Source organism: Trachinotus anak, unplaced genomic scaffold (assembly GCF_046630095.1).
Source record: "Trachinotus anak isolate AG129_WGS33_773 ecotype Australia unplaced genomic scaffold, CSIRO_AGI_Tana_v1 ptg000004l, whole genome shotgun sequence".
Lineage (NCBI taxonomy): Eukaryota > Metazoa > Chordata > Actinopteri > Carangiformes > Carangidae > Trachinotus > Trachinotus anak.
Window position 1 is genome coordinate 4,332,447 of NW_027273855.1, and position 22,888 is coordinate 4,355,334.

General features: G+C 40.0%; 2 protein-coding genes across 3 annotated transcripts; both read left to right on the plus strand.

Annotated features, from left to right (window-relative positions):
- The first annotated feature begins 8,169 nt into the window (after positions 1-8,169).
- hspb7 (heat shock protein family, member 7 (cardiovascular)) lies at positions 8,170-12,016 on the plus strand. Of its 2 annotated transcripts, none has more exons than XM_071475340.1 (4): positions 8,170-8,269; positions 8,395-8,587; positions 11,054-11,178; positions 11,395-12,016. In XM_071475340.1, exons 2-4 carry the CDS (start codon positions 8,410-8,412, stop codon positions 11,572-11,574), a joined length of 483 nt encoding a protein of 160 aa, XP_071331441.1. In that variant the 5' UTR covers positions 8,170-8,269; positions 8,395-8,409; the 3' UTR covers positions 11,575-12,016. The 2 variants fall into 2 exon arrangements, with proteins under 2 accessions (XP_071331441.1, XP_071331442.1); XM_071475341.1 differs by having other exon boundaries at positions 8,198-8,281.
- A 1,129-nt stretch (positions 12,017-13,145) lies between these two features.
- Positions 13,146-22,608, plus strand: zbtb17 (zinc finger and BTB domain containing 17). Its single transcript, XM_071475339.1, is given in 16 exon segments — positions 13,146-13,286; positions 14,427-14,692; positions 14,890-15,069; positions 15,785-16,117; positions 16,246-16,335; positions 16,541-16,824; positions 17,145-17,287; positions 17,405-17,705; positions 17,905-17,992; positions 19,393-19,509; positions 19,634-19,754; positions 20,114-20,244; positions 20,423-20,686; positions 20,837-20,926; positions 21,284-21,492; positions 21,495-22,608. Coding segments are annotated over 15 exon segments (2,643 nt in total). The 5' UTR covers positions 13,146-13,286; positions 14,427-14,487; the 3' UTR covers positions 21,582-22,608.
- The last annotated feature ends 280 nt before the right edge of the window (positions 22,609-22,888 follow it).

The following is a 22,888-nucleotide window of genomic DNA, read 5'->3' on the forward strand; positions in this document are numbered from 1 at the left end:
TTTGCCTTAAATGTTTGTGTTAATACGTGATTAATGCATTCTCGAACAAACACTGCATGAATAAAGGTTATTGTGTTATTGCTATAGCTACTGCGGAATACAAATACAGATACACTTACCTTGGAAGTGTTGTATCTCTCTGTATGGTTATATGAGTGGGTGTGTAGGTTAGTTGGTAGTTCAACTGACCTCTGTTAAGGTATTAGCATGTAGGTAATGGAGCAGTCACGGTTGAAAGGGTAGCTAATATTAACTGAAAAGTGCCCTTCATCTGTCTTTATCGCAGATGTGCAGCAAGAGAGAAAAAAGATTTTCATTGGGCTAACTGATTTTTGGTGATACCATCAACCACGCCGCACAAAAACATAATCTCATAAAAATGTAAACAAGGTATAACAAGATGTAACAACTGTTGTGATGTGACTAGTGATTATATATATATATACAGTATATTAGTTTCATAGATATGTTTTATATATAAATACACACACACACACACGCACACACACACGCGCACACACACACACACATATGTATGTATATATGTATGTATGCATATATAAACATATTGCCAAACTGCTATTTACAGGGTCAAGAAGGAACTGACATTGTGTAATAATTTACAGCTTCCAGACTTTATAGAATGATTTGCAGAAAATATATAAGGAATATATAAGGAATTGTAAAATATGTTGAGAAGAAAAAAACAAAACAAAAAAAAAAATGGGGAGAAGACGTTCGATATAATATAGATGAAAAACCAAGTCAGCTGAAGATCTATGAACACCAGCACCTTTGAACACCTGAAGCAGTAAAATATACAGTTAAAAATGTATTGTTGTATTAAGTAAAAATTGTATTTGACAGCTGATTGATGTCTTCCTCCAGCTGGAGTGTGTGAATTATGGTTTATAGTTGTTACCCACACCAGCATTTACTACACACCCTCTTGGAAATGTCTAGAAGCCCCTGATTTTATTTCACTTTATTATTGATATTACCTTTCATACAAGTCTAAGCATAAGAAATGTTAAATGTTGTTTTTTTTTCTTCTTTTTTCAGAAGCTATTTAACTTTAAGTGTGATTGAAGTGAAGATGCTGGTTTTTCATTTTTCCTTCATTCACAGCTCATCCTGAGAGCTTATCATCACTTGTCTTCTGTGAGGAGCGTCCTGCAGGTTTCCTCATCATTCCTCCCACCATGGCAGGCGACACTCTCTGCACTTCCTTTTTCTTTACATAATGTCAGCTTTACTAGTGTACATCGAGACCTGACCCCTTTTGAATCCCAAGTATGAATGGTTAAAACTGTAAAATGAACTATTTACTGCCCTCCCCAAAACCCTCCTAGTAGAGCCCCTGATGATGTGTGTGTCTCCCCAAGAGAGATGCTCATGAAGGGCATTCAGCATGAAACAATAATCAGGAATCACTTCAAAGTGTCCGACACAACCTCAACGGTCACTTTCTGTTAATTTCAGTGGCCTGCTCAAGGTTAAGGTAATCATTGTTCAGATCTGGAAAGAAACACACACACACACACACACACACACACACACACACACACACACACACACACAGAGTCTTTAGTTAATGTTTATTTTCCTCAGTTCCACCTCCCCTGTAGGCCTTTGATTAGCACGTTATTTTAGAGATTTGAAATCTGCCTGCTTTGAGCATCAGTCTTACTCTCTCTCTCTCACACACACACACACGTACGCACACACACACTACAGAAATGTACACACATACAGACTGCTCTTCTCATTATAAAAATCCGTCACCATGGAAACAGCACACTGAGACGACCAGAGAGCCAGACAGCAGGGTACTTTACTTTTCTGTCATACACAATCATTGCAGAGTTTCTCCTCTGACAAATGACAAAATAAGCCAATGAAATTATGTCACAGCTTCCAAATCCCAAAACTGAAATAAATCCATTTACAGATCAATATAATAGTTTATTTGAGAGCTAAAGGTCCCAAGTCAAACGTCCTCTGTTTTTATTCAGAGGAATCTGTAACAGAAAGTGGAAAATCCATAGCAAATACACAACCTCAGCAGCAAGCAGCTGTTTTCAGTGAAAAACCTCTAATAAACTCACTCTATGCACCAGGCCCAACACCAAGTAGCAAACAGACAAAGCAACTGGCTGGGAAAAATGAGATCAACCCCAATATCTTCTCAGAGGAAGAGTGACTACTGGACTTTTATTCATTCATCAGGTGGTTACAAATATAACCTGAAAAAAGAAAATCTACTAATGCAGCTTTAAATTCAAGGAAAAGTTTCAATTTGTATATTTTCTCTCACCAAGTGCGGAAATTACTGTTTGTATGAAAATTTTATTTTTAAGTTCAATTTTATTTGTATTTTATACACAATGTTTACATTATCAACTTAAGGCAGAATAATGTATACATATAGAGTAAATGATTTGAGGGTCAGTGTAGGTGGTGAATGCAGCTCCCAGTCTCTAGTCTTCATGGATACCTGCGTAACTACAGAAAAAACCATAGTGTCTTAGTAAGGTGTTGGGCCACCACATGTCTCTACAAGTCTCTGACCTCCGCTTCTGCTAAAAGACATTCCTCATTTGGTGTTTTAATGATGGTGACGGAGAGCACTGTACAACACGTCAGTCCAAAATCTCCCATAGGTGCTCAACTGGGGGGCACATGATTCTCATCATTCTCATACTCACCAGACCATCCAGTGACCCCTCCTACCCTGTGGATGGGAGCATTGTCATGTTTCTCCACATATTTTTCAGGTTTTTACTGTAATTTGTCACCCGTCTGTGCGTTTGCATACAGAGCTGACCATGTGCTTATGAAGGTAGCAGCAGTGAGACGACCTTCCAGCTCAGCCTGTCTGTCACTGTGGAATTTTCCCTCTGTCTGCAACATTATGTAACACACAGCAGCTGAAGCAGGCACAACCCAAGCACAGTGTGTGTGTGTGTGTGTGTGTGTGTGTGTGTGTGAGAGAGAGAGAGAGAGAGCTGTGGGCAGATAGGAATGCACACACAGACTCACACATTTTGAGGTGACTCAATGTCACTCGTGGGCCAGCATGGATAACTGTCAACTGGATCTGATTTATTTGCTTATGTTTCTTCCTCCCACTCTGTTGTCATTCTTATTAGTCATTCTTATAATAAAGATAAGTTATTATTAGCAATATTTTATCAGTAGTACTTTGTTTTACTTAAATTTATAGTCGTAACATGCCATACTTTGTATCAAATTAGACAAAAACAAGAAATATCATGCTCTTTATTGACAGTCATACCATAAGTAGACACCAAGCACCTACATTATGCTGTAATTAGAAACCTAAAGGGTGGTGATGGGAACTGCTGGAGTGGAGGAGGGGGAGGGCTATTTTCCCCAGCTCTGTTAAGGCCATTTTACCGCTCATCATCTCAATTAGCGCCACAAGGCTCAACGTCAGCTTGTTGAAGCCTTCCCTCGTCATCCACCCCAACAACATCAATAGCTGGGTTTCCATTGCAGTTTTACCCAAAATAGAATTTGACAAGACACAATTTTGCATGGTCTGTGTTTCCATTGAGTGATGTTATTAGAATAAAGCTGGGTTTTCTCCTCACACTTTATCATTCCAGTTAAACATGATTATATTTTCAGCAGTCTGTCTCTTGGTTGGAACTGGCTTTCTGGGGCGAAGAAAGTGTTTCCATTTCAATAAAATTTTGCTCTGTTGAATAGTCTGAAAAACCACCTCATGCGAGCGCATATATTGTCTTGCAACATTTGAGAGCTTTATCAAAATTCATGTGTTTCCATTACTCCAATACATATTTAATTAAGCATTAAGCAGGTTAATGGAAACCCACTTGGAGAGTGCAGCTTCTAAAAACGGAGTTTGACAAATAATTCCTGTTAGTCTTAAATGACTTTAAGCACTACAGAAAGGTTCCTCCCATGCACCAAACATAAGGACTTCATTCTTTATATCCATTTTCAAAAACTCTTAGATGAAACATGAATAAAAAGGTTTCTGTATCTGGTAAATAACTCTCATATGACTTTCAAAACGAAAGCTTAATTATATTGGACATGTTCCACATAAATATTAATAAAAATATAAATAGGATATGAAAACACTTAAGACAAAGCTGCAGAGAGGGTAAACATTAGACAGAGAACACTGCACCACCCGGTTCATGCATAAAAATATAGGACATGTGCATAATGAACCTTGTAGGGTGACTGAACAGAGTTTTCAAGAAGCGTATTTTACAATTTGGTTTTCAACCCATCATCTCTTTTACTGTCTCAGGGTTTCTTTCATAAAAGAAAGTGGTGCCAACCATTATTCTCTTCGCTGTGAACAGTCATCAGAAATTCATGTAGATTATTGCAATTAAATCAATAAAGTGCAAATACAGTTTAAATAGCTTGGTATTTATTCATTGGTGATTCTTATGTTTCTCTCTCTTTTTTCCTCACACAACAACACTTACAGTTGCTATATTTACCTTCATTCACTCTGACCTACATATCTGAAAGCCTTAAGGTGGCAAACACATTGGATGCTTAAAAAAAGACCATGATGCATTTCTTTGAAGTTGTGACGGTGCTCCATTGATTTTTTTTATCCAGCACACACCTCTCAGATCTTATGATCAAGAGCTTCTTCACATCCCCACAACCAAACTGAAATCAAGGGAGAACCCTGTTATGATTTTATGAATTTATTAATTAGAAATAACAAACCTGCTCAAGTGCACGAAAAGCAATAATGTCAGTATTGCAGTATTTCAACAACATAAATTATAAATATATATTTTTTTTCTATTCCATTCTATACAGAAATGTAATATATGACATATAGTATGTTCCTACAGCAAGAGTATAAGGGGATATATTATTATCACACATACAACTTCTGGATATATGAATATATAATATATGTTAACAATATAAGTTTAATGTGTGTGTGTATATATATATATGTGTGTGTATACATATATATATACACACACACACACACACACACACACACACACACACACACACACACACACACACACACACACACACACACACACACATATATATATATATAGTTTATTTTAAACATTAAAAGTATATATGCTTACATATTTTTTCTTATTAATTTCTTATTAACTTTAATGTCTGTCTTCCTATTCTGGAGAAGTGGTCAGAGCTTTTGGACCATACTGTATATAATATCAACATGTATTGACAGGCTGTGGCATGGATGTATACTTACATATGTTGACAACATAAGCACACACACATGAACATACATTTTTTATGGGCTAAACATTTATGTCAAGATACGATGTTGTTCCAATTTGTAATAGGTTTCATATATAACTTTTACATAAATGTTTTTGTTTTATATGTAAAGATATTTCATATGTTGAAATTCAATATACGTACATATATTACATTTGCATATGAGATTGAAAGTTTTGTTCATTTAAATACACTGTACTAACTTGACCTCAAAGCTGACTCACCTTCATTTCCCAAACTCTAACTTTGAAACTCAACAACCAAACTGTAACAAATACCACTGCTGCATCTCTCCTGTGTTTTCAGCTCTCTCCCATCCTTTACTTCATCTCTCATCTTTCATCTCTCCTTGTCTATCTCTTATTTCCGCTCCATCTGACACCCTCTCATCTTTGTCCAACTACTGCCATCTCACCCATCGATGCTCTTCCCCTCTCTCCCTTTCCTCCACTCACTCCATCACTTCTCATGCAGGCCTCTTGACTGGTTGAGGGTTTGATACCAACACCATCTCTGATGGAATAAAGCTGCCTGTGGCATTTTTTCTTTAATTCAACATGTTTTATAATTTTAAAAAGACGTAATTTCACTGCATGTATAAGAATCTGGAGGATTTTGAAGACATCATGAGATTTGATCACTTTTGCATAATATTGAATAATGTTAATGACTTGCAAACAGTTCATTCAAAGAATGCTATACCCCCTACTATTTTAGGTAGTTTCATTTAAATATATATAAATATAAATATAAATATAAAAAAACTTAAATATTTCACAGAAAAGGAAAGATTAGAGAGAAAAGACTATATGTTTTAACCTTTTAAAATATACCATTGGACACTTTGGCTTGTGCTACTTTAGTTGTTGTTTTGTTCTGTACTGGACTGGATCTTCACACAACTTTGTCAAATCATGGTTTGAAAGCTTCTCATTCTACCTGTGCAAAACATCTTGGGAAGCACATATCACCACAACACCTGTTGACACAGACTTGGTTCAGACTTGTGGCTCCAAAGTCTTTCCACAAGGGTGTGAAAAAAATAAATAAATAAATAAAAAAAAAAAAAATTATATAATAATAATAATAATAATAATAATGATAATAATTATATATATATATATATATATATATATATATATATATAAACTTTGCTTCAGTATCTCTTACACTCATCCTGACTTTTTGCTTGGAAACTTTCAAAGGAGACCAGGGTTATGACTGTAATCAAATGGTTGAAGAAAAGCAACATTTTTATTTTGGGTACAAAAATGTTAGGGGTGTCCTTCAAAGGGTTCAGCATCTCATGACCCCTCAGACTTATCTTGTGACTCCTGGAAAAAAGAAAGAACAAAAAAGACAATCCTATGAACTTTCATCAAATGTTTTGATGACTGAGACAGCAGCTGAGATCAGTTTGATCTTTCTTATGTTAAAAAAAAAAATTCCTAAAGACATGATCGAGGAATTACAGTAACAAACTAAGCGAATCAATTCCATTTGATAGCACATTAGCAGACTACCACTGGCTTTGGTCTTGATGATAGATCCATTAGAGGTGCAAACACTGTTACTGTAAAAGGCCAGTATGAACAAACAATATTACTGCTGTTACTATGGAGCTGTGTGTGTGTGTGTGTGTGTGTGTATGTGTGTGTGTGTGTGTGGTGTGCTCTCTGGCAGAGTGCTGGTGAGTTGCTGGGCTGGATTTAGATCTTCGGCAGGGGGCTTTGAGCTCCACACTGATAAGACTGGAAGCACATAACACTGTTTGGTGTCATTTGTAAAGCTGGGTAACCTTTCAAACATGGCTTCAGAACAAAACATGGCAACCCGAGTGTTATTTTCACAATTTGACTTCAGTTTCAGGATGACTGTGCCTGAGGGACTGAGGCTGTGATGTCAGTAAATCAGGCATGTGTTGCATGTGTCATGTACAGATCATCTGTAAATTATAGGCAGCCTGCTCATGACTGAATAAAGTAAAGACAAAGCAGGGATCAAATACCTAATATATACCTAATGTCACAATCAAAGAGACGCTCATATCGTCCATAAATGTATTTTAATGGATTAGCTATCAGCGACACTAACTGGAGAGGAGAGCAGTGAGTGTTTTCTAATCAACAAACTCTCCATGCAGATATTAATAGCCACAAAGCAATGTCACTACTAAGTCCCCTGCTCCCGCTGCCGGCTTTGTTTTCAAGCACATTCTTTCCATCTTTGTTTTGCTCTGTACTGATCCTCTGAGATAAGAGGCAAATCTCCTTTTTCACTTTTCAATTCACTTTCCTCTCTTCATCCAGCTCAGCGGGAGAATACGACATTTTCCAGCAAATCATTTGGTCCTAATGTTGGCTGCTCAGAGAGATTAAGACTAAATTAATAAACAGACGAAGCTGGGCCTGAAAAAAACACAGAAGTCTCTCTAATGAGATGAGACCATGCTGTGAGAACACCGGACATTATGCCATTTGATGGCAGAACCATGTGAGGATCCAATTTCAGGACAAAGACGTGGCACTAAATATTAAGAAAGCAGAGGAAGCAGCCAGATGGAGTGATGGAGTGTGGGGGGAATTAAAGAGAGGAGAGGAAAGCTATTTCAGGGATGGTGTGCCTGGAATGACAACTGTTGCCCTCCCTCACCTCCAACTCTTTCTCTACCTCTCTCTCCCAAATCCTCCTCCCTCTCTCTCCTGCTCTTAACCTCAGGGCCCTTCAATGCCCAGAACTTTTCCGACCACAGACCCTTCTCTCCATCACTCTGTGCGCCTCATGATAAATATAGAACATTATTACCCTTTCCCAATGAGCTGTGACACACGTGCACACCTCCCAACCCCACATGGGACCATACAGTATATAAGGGCCAAGGGTGAGTGGCTGCAGGACAGTGGGAAGTTATCTTACCTTATAGAAACAAGAGAAAAAAAACAAATAGAAAGAAAAAGAAAGAAAGAAAAAGGAGGTTAGAAGAGCTGTGCGTATTATTTCTAACATTTAAGCCTCTGGAAGATTCCCAGAGGAGCTACCAGAAGTGACAGCTCTCTCCGCCTCTTCTCTCCCCTTACTCTCCTCCTCTGCCTTACCCAGCACTCACAGCCATCCATGAGTGTGACCAACTCCTCTGCCTATCGATCGGAGCGTAGTTTCCATCAGACTTCATCCTCATCCTCATCCTCATCCTCATCCTCTGGTAACCCATACATGGAGAAAAGCCGGGGACTGTTCGTTGAGGACTTTGGCTCCTTCATGAGGCCTGGGAGCGACGCCTTGGGGTTTTCCAGTAAGTTTGGAAGTGATTCCAGATCTCTGTAAATCCCTCTGTATACAGAAGTGGCATAAAATAAAAGCCACAGCAGGTTGAAGTGACAGTTCTGACTGCGAGGTAGATTCATCTCTCTGCTTGGAAGTTTTTTCTCCCTATAAAACATGTCGGAGGTGACAGTTCAGAGGAGGGAGACAACACACAGGACAGAGTTAAAAAGGCGAAGGGACTCTGGTGTTTTGTGAGTGGATGTGTGTTTCTAAGCTACAGTGTAGTCACAGTGCTGATTGATGGTGTAACTTAAGTGTAAAAAAAGAAGAAAGAAGAACAGATGTAAGTGAGAAAACACACTCTAAGTTGAAGGTGCATTTTTGGTCAGCTTTCGATTCCAGGTTTGTCAAACATTTGTGTTTAATAGCACATGAAGGTCAGCAGACACTTCACTTCACAGTGCCTGCTCCATCCTCTGGCTCAGTAATGTGTGGAGCTGGTGTGACTTCTCTGTGTAAGTTCACCGCTGGTGCACACAGACGTGTGAATATCTGACATCTCAACTTTAAATGGACTCAGACTCCATGTGCTTCATGTGTCAGGGGCTTAGCAGAACTGTTTGGAGCCATGGTTGGTATCCCATAGGTGCTGCACAGGAGCCTGAGAGCGGGTGCAGCTAATGGGAGAGCACACACACACACACACACAGACACACACACATGCACGCACGCTTGCAGCCTGGGGAATGCCGGACTGACTGCCAGCAGTGTGACTTCACACACTCAGTATCTGGGATGACGCCTGCATAAGGAATGACCAGATGGTTGCCTGGTGACCAGAGTACACACACACACACACACACGCACTCAAATGCACACACGCACACACAGTTGGAATGATGTCACATAATCAAACTAACCTGCATGTGAAGTCAGAGCTTAAGTGTCTCCCACACACTCATTTCCAGTCAGATGCTGTGCGTGAGGTCATGAGCCACCACGTAGCTCCTCACTGAGCTCAGGATCGCTGGGGACAGACAGCTGACACTCACAGCGCATCAGGCTGTAAAATTATCATCTATGTTTCTCTGACCTGTTTGCTGCCATGAGCCTGTTTTCCCTCACAGATTATTCATCAATATTTCCTAAATTATCAATAGATCAAATGACAACACAGATAATTATCAGCCAACTCTGCACTTCCCCTCAGCTGCACAGCGTTTCTCAGCTTCTTTTAACGGAATGGATTTCCACCCCACAAACTCATCAACCCCATTTTTCACCCTAAAGCTCTGATAAAGTAACTGTACGTTACCTGTGTAACTGCAGAAGGCAGGCGGGCAAAGTTAGCAGCTAGTTGGTGAACATAGTGGAGCAGCTTAAGGACCACATATATTTTTGAGGAGTCGGTGGAGACCACTTAGAGCTAAAGGAAGGGTTAATATCGAACTTACATTCATCAGGTGGACAGAACTGACTCCCAATGAATGCTGTTTCTCCACGACAGCTGAAATGTATAAATAGACAATTGTTTCCCACATTCTCCATAACAACTTTATAAGGTGATAATACTATGTGTTAAACATTGTTTTAGACTGCTGCACTGCTCCGAAGCTGCTAAAAAAAAGAAAAAAAAAACCTCCAATGCAGCTTTTAAGCACACAAACGCATAAACTGAAATTAAGGAGACATAAAGTTTTCTTAAATTTAAGTTATAAAAAGTATTCTTGGTAGTTTGTGTTGCTGAAAGCCAAATGTTGAAATTACATAATAGTGAAATCTGAACAGTGACTTCTCAGTGTTGTACGGTGTATAATATACAGGCAAATGGCTGTGGTGCTGCTCCAACATACAGTTTCACAACAACAAAAAATGCTTATTCTTGGTTATGAAGCACTTACATTTTCGTTTTCATAGGTTTCAATGAGACTGAATGAACAAATGAACACTGTTTATTCTCTACAGATCAGTTGTGACAGTAGAGTGTAGCTGATTACAATGAAAAGTCCTTTTTTAAAAGGTTTTTCTAAAAGTTAAAAATAGTGAACAGAGAAGCAACAGAGAAGTGACCACTGATCAGCAGCACTGGGGAACGTCTGCCAATGTATTTATTGCCATTTTGTGTTCAAACATCGAGTAAAACAGAAAATAAGCCTGAATTGTGTTTGATTTTTTGCATGGAATGGGATACTAATGTCTCGGCATGGAATACAGACATAAAATTAACTGCAGTTTTTTTCAATAACATTGTGTAGTTTTTGCCTGTTGAATGTCTTCAACCAGTCCCTGATGAAACTCCACCTGGAGCTGTTGTAATTATCACCAGCACTCAATTATCAGACCAGAGAGATGTGAGTGAAGCTCAGTAGTAGCCCAAGTAATGTAGCCTAAATGAAAATTGAGTGAAAATAAATTGTCAAAGAAAGAAATGAAGCCATAAACCTGTTTCCTCCTGGGGCCAAACACCATCCTTCTCATCTTGTGGTGGTTTCAGGTGGCGGTGGAAATATTAAAACTCTGGGGGATTCATACCAGTTCACAGTTGACGTGCGAGACTTCTCCCCTGAAGACGTCATCGTCACCACGTCCAACAACCAGATTGAAGTCCGTGCAGAAAAGGTGGGAAGCTTTCCTTCTGATTTAGACTGGTAACACGCTGTATGTCTGCGGGTGTTAAAACAATATCGTTAGTCTTCCCATGTGTGAAACCGTGGGACTAAAACTTTATTACACAGTGATCTGTTTCCTTTATACATGAGCAGGGGAACCACTAACCACAGCATCTATCTTCAGTTACTATACATGAACTCATCTCTAATATTCCTCCCTTGACAGTTGGCCCAGGATGGTTCAGTGATGAACACATTCACTCACAAGTGCCAGCTACCTGAGGATGTGGACCCCACCTCAGTGACATCATCACTGGGCGCTGAGGGTACCCTCACAGTCCGGGCACGGCGACACCCGGCCAAACACGAGCTGGCACAGACCTTCCGCACCGAGATCAAGATCTAGGGAGGGACGACTTTCTCATGACAAACCCCTGACTTCTTGTGTTTCTTCTTTTTTTATGCTACTTCCTCCATTTCCTGTCTCCACTGAAACCATTCTACATGTAACGCTCAGAGAGTCGACACTGTGCTGCATGAAACACGCCACGTCCTCCCTCCATGACTGCAACAATGCCTGATGCTGCTCATTTATATTCTGAGTTAGTTCACCGTACACAGCGGCCACAGATCACACCTGCACATAACAGACTGACACACAGGGGCTTGGACATGCACAGCATTTGCATAAGGACACACACAGACACACGCAATTAACTGATCAGTTCACTACTTCACTTTTGTTCAAAAAGTTAATTCTCGATTTTAAAATTAATGATTTCTCATTCATAATAATTTATTGTATTTTATTATTTGTGTGAATAAAATACTTCTTCTTTGACAGTAAACATTGTGATCTGTGTGAGCCTTTTGATTCCTGTTCGACCTGACATATGGGCTGATGTATGGGCTTTGGGTTTGGGGAGAGAGCTAGGTCAGTTAACTTGTGAATGGAAACAATAAGAGAACGATGAGAAATCAGTGTTTTCTTGTTGAAAACGATTGTAAAAACAAGCAGTAAAACCAAAGCTCTTCATCATTCATTTACACCTAACTTAAATATAGGATATTCAATGCAATGTTAGATGGCCAGAACACATCTTCTGTATTATATACATAGTCCAGTATTTTATATTCATTATTTTAAGGTGATACTATTTTTAGGCCAGGCACATAATAACAGTTTAACATTTCTACAGCAGACTTTATTAATTGTAGAGAATAGGCTTTAGACATTTAGACCTTAATTTGGACAAAGTTAATTTAAATAAAGTGAACAGAAAATAAATATGAAAAATTTAACAATTAAAACAACATCCAGAATTATATCTAAATTTTCTCTGGGCCCATGTCCCGACTGTTTTTTGTTTTTTTTTTCCCTTTTCTTTCTTCACCATAAATCCAGATAAAAAATAAAAAATAAGGGATATAACGGTGGATAAGCGGTGAGCACCAAACTTCTTTCAAAATCAATATAAACAGAGTAACATTCAGTTACCCTACAGAGGATGGGAGGTGCTTCTGTTCCGTCTTTTGTGTGGAGGCATTTATGAGACTTTCAAAGGCGCTATTCAAGCAAAAATCATTTAGAGGCCTTTGTTATGTTGCTTTAATTTGTATTTGAACCATATGGTGGGCTTTTGAATTTTGCTGTGCCTCTACCTGAGGCCATATGATTAAAAAGATGATTTCTAAGCGATTCTGTATCATTATTTCCACAATATACATTATATATTAGTCTCGTACTACTCAGTACTGTATAGCACAGCCTAAGCCTAAGCAGTCTATAAAGATGACTTCATGCATTTTCTGTGGGTTTTCCATTAAGTACATTAGTTGAATTCACATGATTTTATCCTATCCTATTGCGCCCCCATGAGGTCATCCATGGCTCATCATCACCACACCGCGTATTCACACTGCGCATGCTCCTGCGACACATCCGGCCGGTCCCTATCAATCGATCAGAGAGAGGAAGATGGCGGTGGATGGAGTTAGCGGGGCAGGATCGATCACCGAAAAACTCGATTGGGTCTCCTTTTCTTAACTCAGTCAAGACTCTCAAACGCCACTCGGTCCGGCAGTTTGAACCCGGAGTGAAGAAGAGATAACAAGGAGGTAATTCCGGAGTTAGTCTATGTTAAAATGGCGCTTCCACGTAGCTCGTAGAGGGAGCTAGCTGTGAAAAGAACAAGGGATGGGGACAGGCCCGACTCTTCAGGTCGCCATCTTGCCCCTGCATTGCTTGCCATGTAAAGGCATGGTAAATTAATCCCTGATAACAAAGCCACAAGGATTGAGGAATTGTAATCGATATATTGCACTGTCAAACCAAGCGATTAAAAACTCGAGAAACTACATTTTCAGCCATAAAACATTTTAATGCTGTTTAAAATATGTTGTCTAGTTGCATGGGCCTCAGGAAATCAGTTGAAGCTTAATTCTGGTGTCATTTCGGTTAATTTAGCCACTTGTTAAACTAGCTAGCCAGCGTCATTTTTCCCCATCATAGGTGCAACACATTTCATATTTTAGCTAACGTTGACAGTGTCTTCTGTGGTTGTTAAAGCACAGTTTGGGGCTGAAATCCTGTCTCTGTGTCCCCGGTATGTCCTGGTGATGACATCCAGGAAAAGAAGCTTGATATCTACACCCACGGGTGTAAACACCACTGCCTTTCACCAACAACACGGCATAAACCACAGTTTTTCTGAAAGATAGATAAAATATATTTGTTTGACTTTTATATGAACACAAAGCAAAGCACACCTCGATAAATTTGAGGATTGTTTGCGCTGTAAAGTGTTTTGATATAACTCCTGGACATAACCCCAGTTATGACATAATACACAGTTAGTACATTACAACATCATTTCATATAAATAGACATGAACTGAACTGCGGGATGAAGTTACATCCACCCTTATTGTTTGTGACTACAGTTTTAATACTGTGCAACTATCTTAATGTTGGTATTATATATTTTTTTTTCTGGAGGCCAGTGCTGCTAATATTTACTGTTGTCCATATAATACACATCTCAGACAGTGGACTGACTGCTCTGGTCAGTCAGCTGAATTATATTATGTAGATGAACATTGCTATCAAAGCTGAGCAACACTGATTGATTGGTAGTGTTTAGTGAAAGACCAATCAATGTTTGTTCCAGAGTAAAGACAAACTGATGTACAAGTTCACTTAACAATTCAGCCATATGAGCCTTTCCTAATGTTCCACATGTGACTTCTTACTTGTCAGTGGTCTACAGAGCCCGAGCCTGCCTGCCAGCCTCATACACCATCTTCAAGCCTTCAGAACGATGGAGTTCCCATGGCACAGCGGGAAGGTTCTGGAGCAGCTTAATCGGCAGCGCAATCAGGGCCTGCTGTGTGATTGTACCTTCGTTGTGGATGGGGTGGACTTCAAGGCCCACAAAGCTGTGCTGGCAGCCTGCAGTATCTACTTCCGCACTCTTTTCCTGGACCAGAAAGATGTGGTGCATCTGGACATCAGCAACGCAGCAGGTAGGTTCCAGTCTGGCTGTGAACACACATTTCTATATACTTTCATATTATGCATTTGATTTATTTCGTTTTTGTCATCGTCCATTGCTCTAATTTTGCATACCATCACCAACACTTTAGTTAAATAATAGTAAATGTATCCCATCGTTTCTGCTGTCTATCCAATACACCTGTTGTATTCCTGGTTATCGTTGCAGGTTTGGGTCAGGTCCTGGAGTTTATGTACACAGCCAAGCTGAGTTTAAGTCCACAGAATGTAGAAGACGTGCTTGCTGTTGCTAACTTTCTACAAATGCAAGAGATTATAAATGCCTGCTCTGCGTACCAGTCAATGGCAAACCCAGCTCCTTCCCTCATAACACTGGATTTCACCGTCGGTGAGTCTAGTCTCCATATATCTTTGTTGATGATTCCAGTGTAGAGCTGCAGTAAATGCAGATAAATATATATTTTTCATAATTAATACATCAACCCTCTTAACATTTTCATGCGGTTTTTTTTTTAAGTAACAGTCATTGTCCTAAACTTAATAATAATCTGTGCCCTCAATTTGAGAAGTGCTGAACCAGGTCTGTAATTTGATGTTGGTGTAGAAAGCGGCAGATGAGGTGAACAACATTAGCTATTCAGAATTAAAATATCTTGTCATATCTAATGTGTTTAACCTCAACTTTCACTTTCCAGTGCATCAGGTAGTCTATGTTTGTGATGCTAGTGACATGGTTGGTTTCAGTCATTACAAACAGCCTTCTTTACCTGCACTGTAAAGAAGTAAGGCCTGAACTTTAAATCATGAATTCATATTGGTTTATTGACTGTTGTTATATTGAACTGATATGAGCTTTTTATTAAAAGTCTGTCTTTGACATGATAATTATGGTGGAGTTGCATTAATTCCACATTTTGAGCAAATTTGATCAGTGTTACTGGTTATTTCAATTTATGGTACGATATCAACCAAGTCTGCTTCAAACCCAACATTTTAATTAGAATCTATATTGTAATACAGACCTGAAGTATGGAGTCTGATGTCCAGTAATTGTCCACCATATTCTATTAAATCACTTCTCTATTTTTTTTTTTTTGAACCAGAAGAAAAAACTGGTGAAAAGGAGCAGAAAGAGGAGCTGGAAGGTGACCTGGAAGAAATGGCTTCACAAGCAGAGGAGAATCCTGTTTGCACTCCCACAGAAGATAAAGAGCCAACACAAAATCAGGACAATGCAGAGGAAGACATCTCTACTGAGACACAAGAGACTGCTTCTCAAGCCAGCCCTGCCAGAACCAACTCAGGCCGAGGACGACCCCCCAAAACCACCCCCCTTCCTGCTCAGAAGAAGATACCTGTAAAGAAGGAAGGAGGAAGTGCTGAACAAGATGCACCTGGATTTCAGGACGACCCCTCTGATGCCGATTACACACCTAGTAAGTACTTGTTTAAAGAAACACAGGGTAGCATCTATAAAGTCCCACATGGTGCTTCAGTGTCTGTAACAAGTGTTGATCATTTTATTTGACAAATAAACCAGGAGATATTTTCTCTTTATTTACAGAATCACAGTTGAAATCTGGCAGCAGTTCATCCTACATGAGCTCTCGAGGGAGAAGAATCAGAAAACCTCCTCGACGAAACTTCCCACCCGGTGAGCAGAAGTTCACTCTGCTGTGTCAGCCTAAACAGCAGCTTTTCCCCCTACACTTTACACTGGTTATGAACTGAGAAACATTCATATTTTTTTACAGCTGAATTTGATTAGAACTAGTATGATTAGTGGTTTTCGGAAATTTGCATGAAGTTTGCTGTTTCTTGTCAAGATACTAGAGAGTATGTCTTTTTCATTCTCATAGACAACGACTCAGAGGAGGAAGCAACATCAAAGACAAAACCCGAGAAGAAGGTGGCGGAGCCGGCAGAGGTGGCTGAAGGACAGGAAGACGACTCTGTGGAGACTGGTGATGGGGGAGCTGATGATGATGATGATGACGGGGCTGGAGAGGAAGATGGCGAGGTCAGCCCGCAGGCAGAAGAAGTGGATTCAAGCAGCGAGAGAGACGGGAGACAAACTCAGTCAGCGTCAATGAGCAGCCGGTCCGAGTCGAAGCCCTACAGCTCCGTGACACACAAATGTGAGGTGAGAAAGTTTGTGTCCAGGAAAGAATAAAAAAATAAATAAAATAACTAAGTACATTTACAATTTGTAACATCTTTACTTTAGTTTTTGAACTTGTGAATATGAATGTTTTGGTGTGGAATGGCACAGCTACCACTGGTACCTTCAGCTCTTTGGCCTGATGCAGTGTGCAGGGCCATTAAATTGAATGTATCTGCATTAAACTTGGAAATTCTGGTGACCCGGGGAGCCCTTGTGCTAATATTAGTTATATTTTCACATAAATCTTGGCATTCAAATGTTTGTCAGCTCACTCTTGATGACATATTTTCTTTTTCCAGGACTGTGGAAAGAAATTCACCCACACTGGTAATTTCAAGAGACACATGCGTATTCACACGGGAGAGAAGCCGTTCAGCTGTCGGGACTGCCACAAGGCTTTCTCTGACCCAGCAGCCTGTAAAGCCCATGAGAAAACACACAGGTGAATGGCTTGTTTTATTCAGAGACGTTCAGCTTTCCTGCACTCCTTTCTTATGACACCTGCCCACTGGGCTCTGTCAGGTTTGTGTCTTAAACTGAGTCGTTGCCGCCTCCCTAGCCCCCTGAAGCCATACTGCTGCTCTACTTGCGGAAAGAGCTACCGCCAGATCAGCCTGCTCAACCTGCACCGCAAACGCCACACAGGTGAGGCGCGCTACAGCTGCGACGTGTGCGGCAAACTCTTTACCACATCTGGGAACCTGAAGCGCCACCAGCTGGTGCACAGCGGTGAGAAGCCGTATCACTGCGACTACTGTGAGAAGGCCTTTTCCGACCCCACCGCTAAGATGCGACATCTGGAGACGCACGACACGGAGAAGGGCAACAAGTGTCCCCACTGCGACAAACGCTTCAACCAGGTAACGGCGTGTTTGTGAACATTGAGCTTTTCTGTGGAAAAACAGCCTTTGTTGCACATGTCCTCATAAAACACAACTTTTCTTCAGCAACAACTTTTCTACTACACTACTACACACATTTATCATCTTTAGTTCATCCTGTATACATTTGATTGCCAGTTGAATGTTACCAGACCTTTTTGCTGTGTGTCGTCTTTAGCTGGGAAATCTGAAGGCTCACTTAAAAATCCACATCGCAGACGGGCCTCTCAAGTGCAAAGAATGTGGCAAACAGTTTACCACTTCAGGTAAGAAGACAGTATGAGCCATATCGGTTTTTTCTAACTGCTGTTTATTTCGTATTATTCTTTATTATTTACTATTATTTGATTATTATTATTCTTGTTATTCAGTGATCTGAACTTGCAAGAAATTTGCTGAGGCAGTTTTATTTTTCCAATAAAAGGCTCACAATGTCTCAATATATAGAAATTGTACCTATCGAAATAATGTCCTGGTGACATGTGGATTCCTGAGACCTGAAGGGGGACCAGTAAAGCTGTTTCATCTGTTAAATCAGGCGGCACAGAACAAATAAATATATTCTTAAAAAGATTTAATGCTTCGCTTAGTTTATACTGAAATAATGTATGTCCACTATTTTCTGTTTTGTTTCAGCTGGTATCTTCAGGATAACTAGGTAAAAACAAAGAGAATGCAGAAACTGCTGTTGTTGTTTATTGCTCATATAAATAGTAATTTGTGAAGGGTGTATGACATTAGCTGAAGGAAGCCAATCCTTTTCAGGTTTCAGCTTCTCAAATAAGAGGCTTTGCTGGTTTTATGAAGTGTTTTAGGAATTATGTTTTTGGGTTGTCCTCCAGTCCGTCCGTCCCATTATTGTAAACACGACATCTCAGTGCGCCTTGAGGGAATTTCTCCAAACTGGGTACAAATGTTCATTCATGGACTCAAGGATGAACTGATTAGATTTTGGTGGTCTAAGGTTAAAGGTCTCTGTACAAAACACATTTTTAGCCATAACTCAAGAATTCACACAGCAATTATGGTAAAATGTCACACAAATGGTTAATATTTGATATGAGTCTGGATGAACAGGGTTGCAACCTGAAACTAGTCTGAGTGGTGGAGGCATACAGCCAAGAAGCAGTAACTCTGGTTCTCTTCTGTACGTTGTTTTATGTCTTTGGGCTGTGGATTCTAATTTGACAGATTCAGTCATGATAAAAAATAATTATTAGTTGAAGCCTCACTGTTGTCACATGATTTCAGTTATAGTTAATAAGCTGCTGTCAGTATTGTTAACAGAGCTACAGTTTACTGTTCATACAAACCCCTGTTGTAAGCGGGCCAAATGCCTGACATGTGAGGTTTTGTGGTGGATGGGAATTCACAAGGGGATTCTTTGTCCTCAGTAACTGACATGTAACTTACAGTCACCTCCAACACACAGACTGAGCTTCAAAGACGTACACGCTAATGTGTAGTCACGCGCTGATGATTGCAGTGCTATGTTTACCATTCAGAGGAATAGCTTCGAGGAAACATTTTGAGATCATTTTATCTGCAGCAGTTCCTGCTGCTTTCAGTCAGTGTGCGTTTTATCTTAAGGAAGTTGACTTGTGTAGTTGTTAATTTGCTTCGAGTCCTTTGGTCTAACCTTTGTGTGACGGTTTCTGATTTTTAGGAAATCTGAAGCGACACCTGCGGGTTCACAGTGGGGAGAAGCCATATATCTGTGTGCACTGTGAGAGAGCTTTCAGTGACCCTGGAGCTCTGCAGCGGCACGAACGCATCCACACAGGTACTCCCATCTCATCCAGACAGACTGTGGAATGTGAAGGGAACACACATTATTCTCATTTTCAAACTGTGCATTAATATTATCTACATCCCACCATAATGAGACGATAATTCATGTGTTACAGGAGAAAAGCCATGCGTCTGTCTCATCTGTGGCAAAGCCTTCACCCAGGCCAGCTCCCTTATCGCTCATGTCCGCCAGCACACGGGAGAGAAGCCTTATGTGTGTGATCGCTGCGGCAAAAGGTCAGCATGGCACGAGAGAGCAGATACAGATACTGTAATAATAGGCTCATTTTTCAAACTGAGTTGTACCATGGAAACATAACCTGAGGTTATCCAAGGAGGAGGTCTGGAAATATGTGAGAACATATTGGTTAAAAGTTTGACTCTGCATAGGGAATAACAGCAAACACCAATCACATGTCATGTCTACAAGGGTAGTGTTTTGTTTTGTTCAGTCTTCCATCAAAAGTTTTGTACTGATATGAAATTGTAAACATAAACTACCTCCAGAAGTAAGTGATAACTGACCCTTTAAATACAGTACCAGGGTGATATAGGAAGCCAGATGAGCGATGTATCTAATGTTTGTCTCTGGACAGGTTTGTGCAGTCCAGTCAACTGGCCAATCACATTCGCCATCATGACAACGTCCGCCCACACAAGTGTCACAGGTGCAACAAAGCATTTGTCAATGTGGGAGACCTGTCGAAGCACATCATCATACACACAGGTGAGGACAAACTTTGTGCCACCTGATTGTGGGGCTTCAGGTTAATGGAGGAGACCAACTTTCACCTGATCAACGCTTCAGTTTTAGTGGCTCCTCCTCCACATCCAGATGAACTCACAGCTTCCATCTTTAAATCTTCCGTTGAGTATTTTTCATTTTCTCTATCCTGCTTTCTCAGGTGAGAAACCTTTCCTGTGTGATAAATGCGGCCGAGGGTTCAACCGGGTGGACAATCTGCGCTCCCACGTCAAGACCGTCCACCATGGCAAGGCCGGCATGAAGCGGCTGGTAGTAACCGGGGGCAGCGCAGACGAGGGGGCTGATGGGTGCGCAGGGACAGCCACCTCTGACAATGAGATCAACATAGTTACTGTTACCACAGAGGACATCGTCACCCTGGCAACCGAGGCCCTGGCAGGCAGTGCTGTAGCTCAGCTGACGGGTCAGACAGCATCCTCAAGGCTGGGTTCTGTGATTTTAGGGGAAATGCTTCAAATAGCATCCTGCAGATTATGAAACAAGCATAGAGAGGATGAAAGGGCTCAGGCAGTGGTAAGTGTGTGTTTACCTTGTGTCATGTGTCTGATTCCAGTCGTTCCAGTGGCTGCTTCAGTGTCTGCAGATGAGACCGAGGCTTTGAAAGCTGAAATCACCAAAGCCGTAGAGAAAGTGCAAGAAGCAGGTAAGGACTGGCTCTATGATCTCAAACATCTGTGTTTGAACAATTTCTTACTATTGGAAAACCACATATGCAATCAGCAAATCTAAGGGGCTCAGGAATGGCACTTTCAAGTATAACGGTGTACAAGACATAGGTTGAGAGAAGCACAGATACAATGAAACTAATGTTAAGAAGGTATATAAATCCTTGTCCAGGCACAATACAGTTTTGAGTTTGGTTTCATTCTAAGCCAAACCACTGAATGACACAGAGGTTGTCAGACAATCCAGGTGGAAATGTATAATATATATTTAAGTGAAAACGCAATTAGAAATATGAATGACTTATTTTGTTTGTCAACTCTTCTTCTGTTCCCAGACCCCAACACCCAGATCTTATACGCTTGTGATTCATGTGGTGATAAATTCTTGGATGCAAGCTCCCTGGCCCAGCACGTACGCATCCACACAGCTCAAGCCTTGGTCATGTTTCAGGCAGATTCTGACTTCTACCAGTACACCACAGCCACCACTGCTGAGGGGGATACTGCCACAACATGGCAACCCACAACTGAGCAGGTCATCCAGGAAGAGGAAAACTGATGTTCTGTGCCCAGGACGGAAAGGGAGAAGCAGAAGGAGGGATGGTGGGTGAGACAGAAAGGGGTGATATATGAGGTGTGCAGGGAGGATGGAGAGGTGGAAACCAACACTGAGCTCTAAACGGAGGGAAAAGATGAAGCTGCAGCAGAGGTGGAGGAGGAAAATGAAGAGGAGTTGGAATGTAAACGTCAGGCGTAACGGAGGAGATTTGTGAAAAGTGTATGAAATATTTTTGTGACAGAAATCTTATTTATACAGGAGAAGGAAATGCGAGAAATGAGGTGAGTTGATGAGGCCTCAGAGTTTCAGCATGTTAAAAGTAAACTACCTAAACTGGATTCCTAACATACATCACTTTTTAAACAATTTTATCTCAAGATTTATAGTCATAAATCATGTTTTTTGCGGTCCTAATCCCCAGAAAACAGGTGAGATTCAGTGATTTGGTAAATATTGTTGAGAATTCTTTCAGAGATGGTTATACTATGTATAGTTTGTTTATTTTTAGACTGAAATGCAGGATTGTGCATTGTCCTTTGTATAAAACATTTAGAACACAACTCAGTCTTATCTAACATAACTTGAAGACCTATGTGTTATTTTTCCATTTCACTCAGGTGAAATATGTAAATTTCCTGAAACAGTTGAGATATTTTATTGTATGTAGGTGAAGTATTTTCAAAGAAAGCACATTATACAGAGATTATTTACGTAGACATGTAGGGGTACTAAAGATTTAAATGGGGGGAGGGGGTAATTATTACCTCCTCCTTTTTCCAGAAGTGGGATGTCAGTTATTCATGTTCTGGCAAACACTGCAAATGCTGTGCATGTGTAATATTTGTATATTTGTTATGTGTCCTCTAAGTCTTATTACCTCTGATGAAAGATAAAAACAAATCTTTGTAGTGATGACAAATTCTCAATATTTACCATGATTGCAAGACAGCTTTTTTTCTTTTACTGCAGTAAACTGATCATACTGGTATGAAGTATTTTGACTCTTTATATTACCACCTGCCAGATGCGCTATTAAATGTCAGTAACATTGTTTAGACTCACTGTTCATCATCAGATCAATAAAGAATCATCACAGTCTGACCTGTCTTATGTTGTGCTGATGATTTTATTTTATTTGTTTATTTATTATTATTTATAAAAACAATATACTGTTGTTTGTTTCCTTAAAGTTTAAATTGCTCAGAAAATTTCTAGACTATAATGGGATTAAGAATGGTGCATTCCTGGTACATAAAGTAATATAATAAATAAATTCAATAAGGAAAATGAGACATTTAACGGGAATATAGCTTAATAAGCATACACAAACATGCACGAATAATATTTGAATTATTCAACTCAAAACATGTTAATGTTGAAT

Excerpts from the sequence above, each read along its gene's own strand:
- hspb7 (XM_071475340.1), top strand. The coding sequence starts at position 8,410 with ATGAGTGTGACCAACTCCTCTGCCTATCGATCGGAGCGTAGTTTCCAT. Across the intron at positions 8,588-11,053 it reads CGACGCCTTGGGGTTTTCCA|GTGGCGGTGGAAATATTAAA; the intron begins GTAAGTTTGGAA and ends TGGTGGTTTCAG. Across the intron at positions 11,179-11,394 it reads TTGAAGTCCGTGCAGAAAAG|TTGGCCCAGGATGGTTCAGT; the intron begins GTGGGAAGCTTT and ends CTCCCTTGACAG.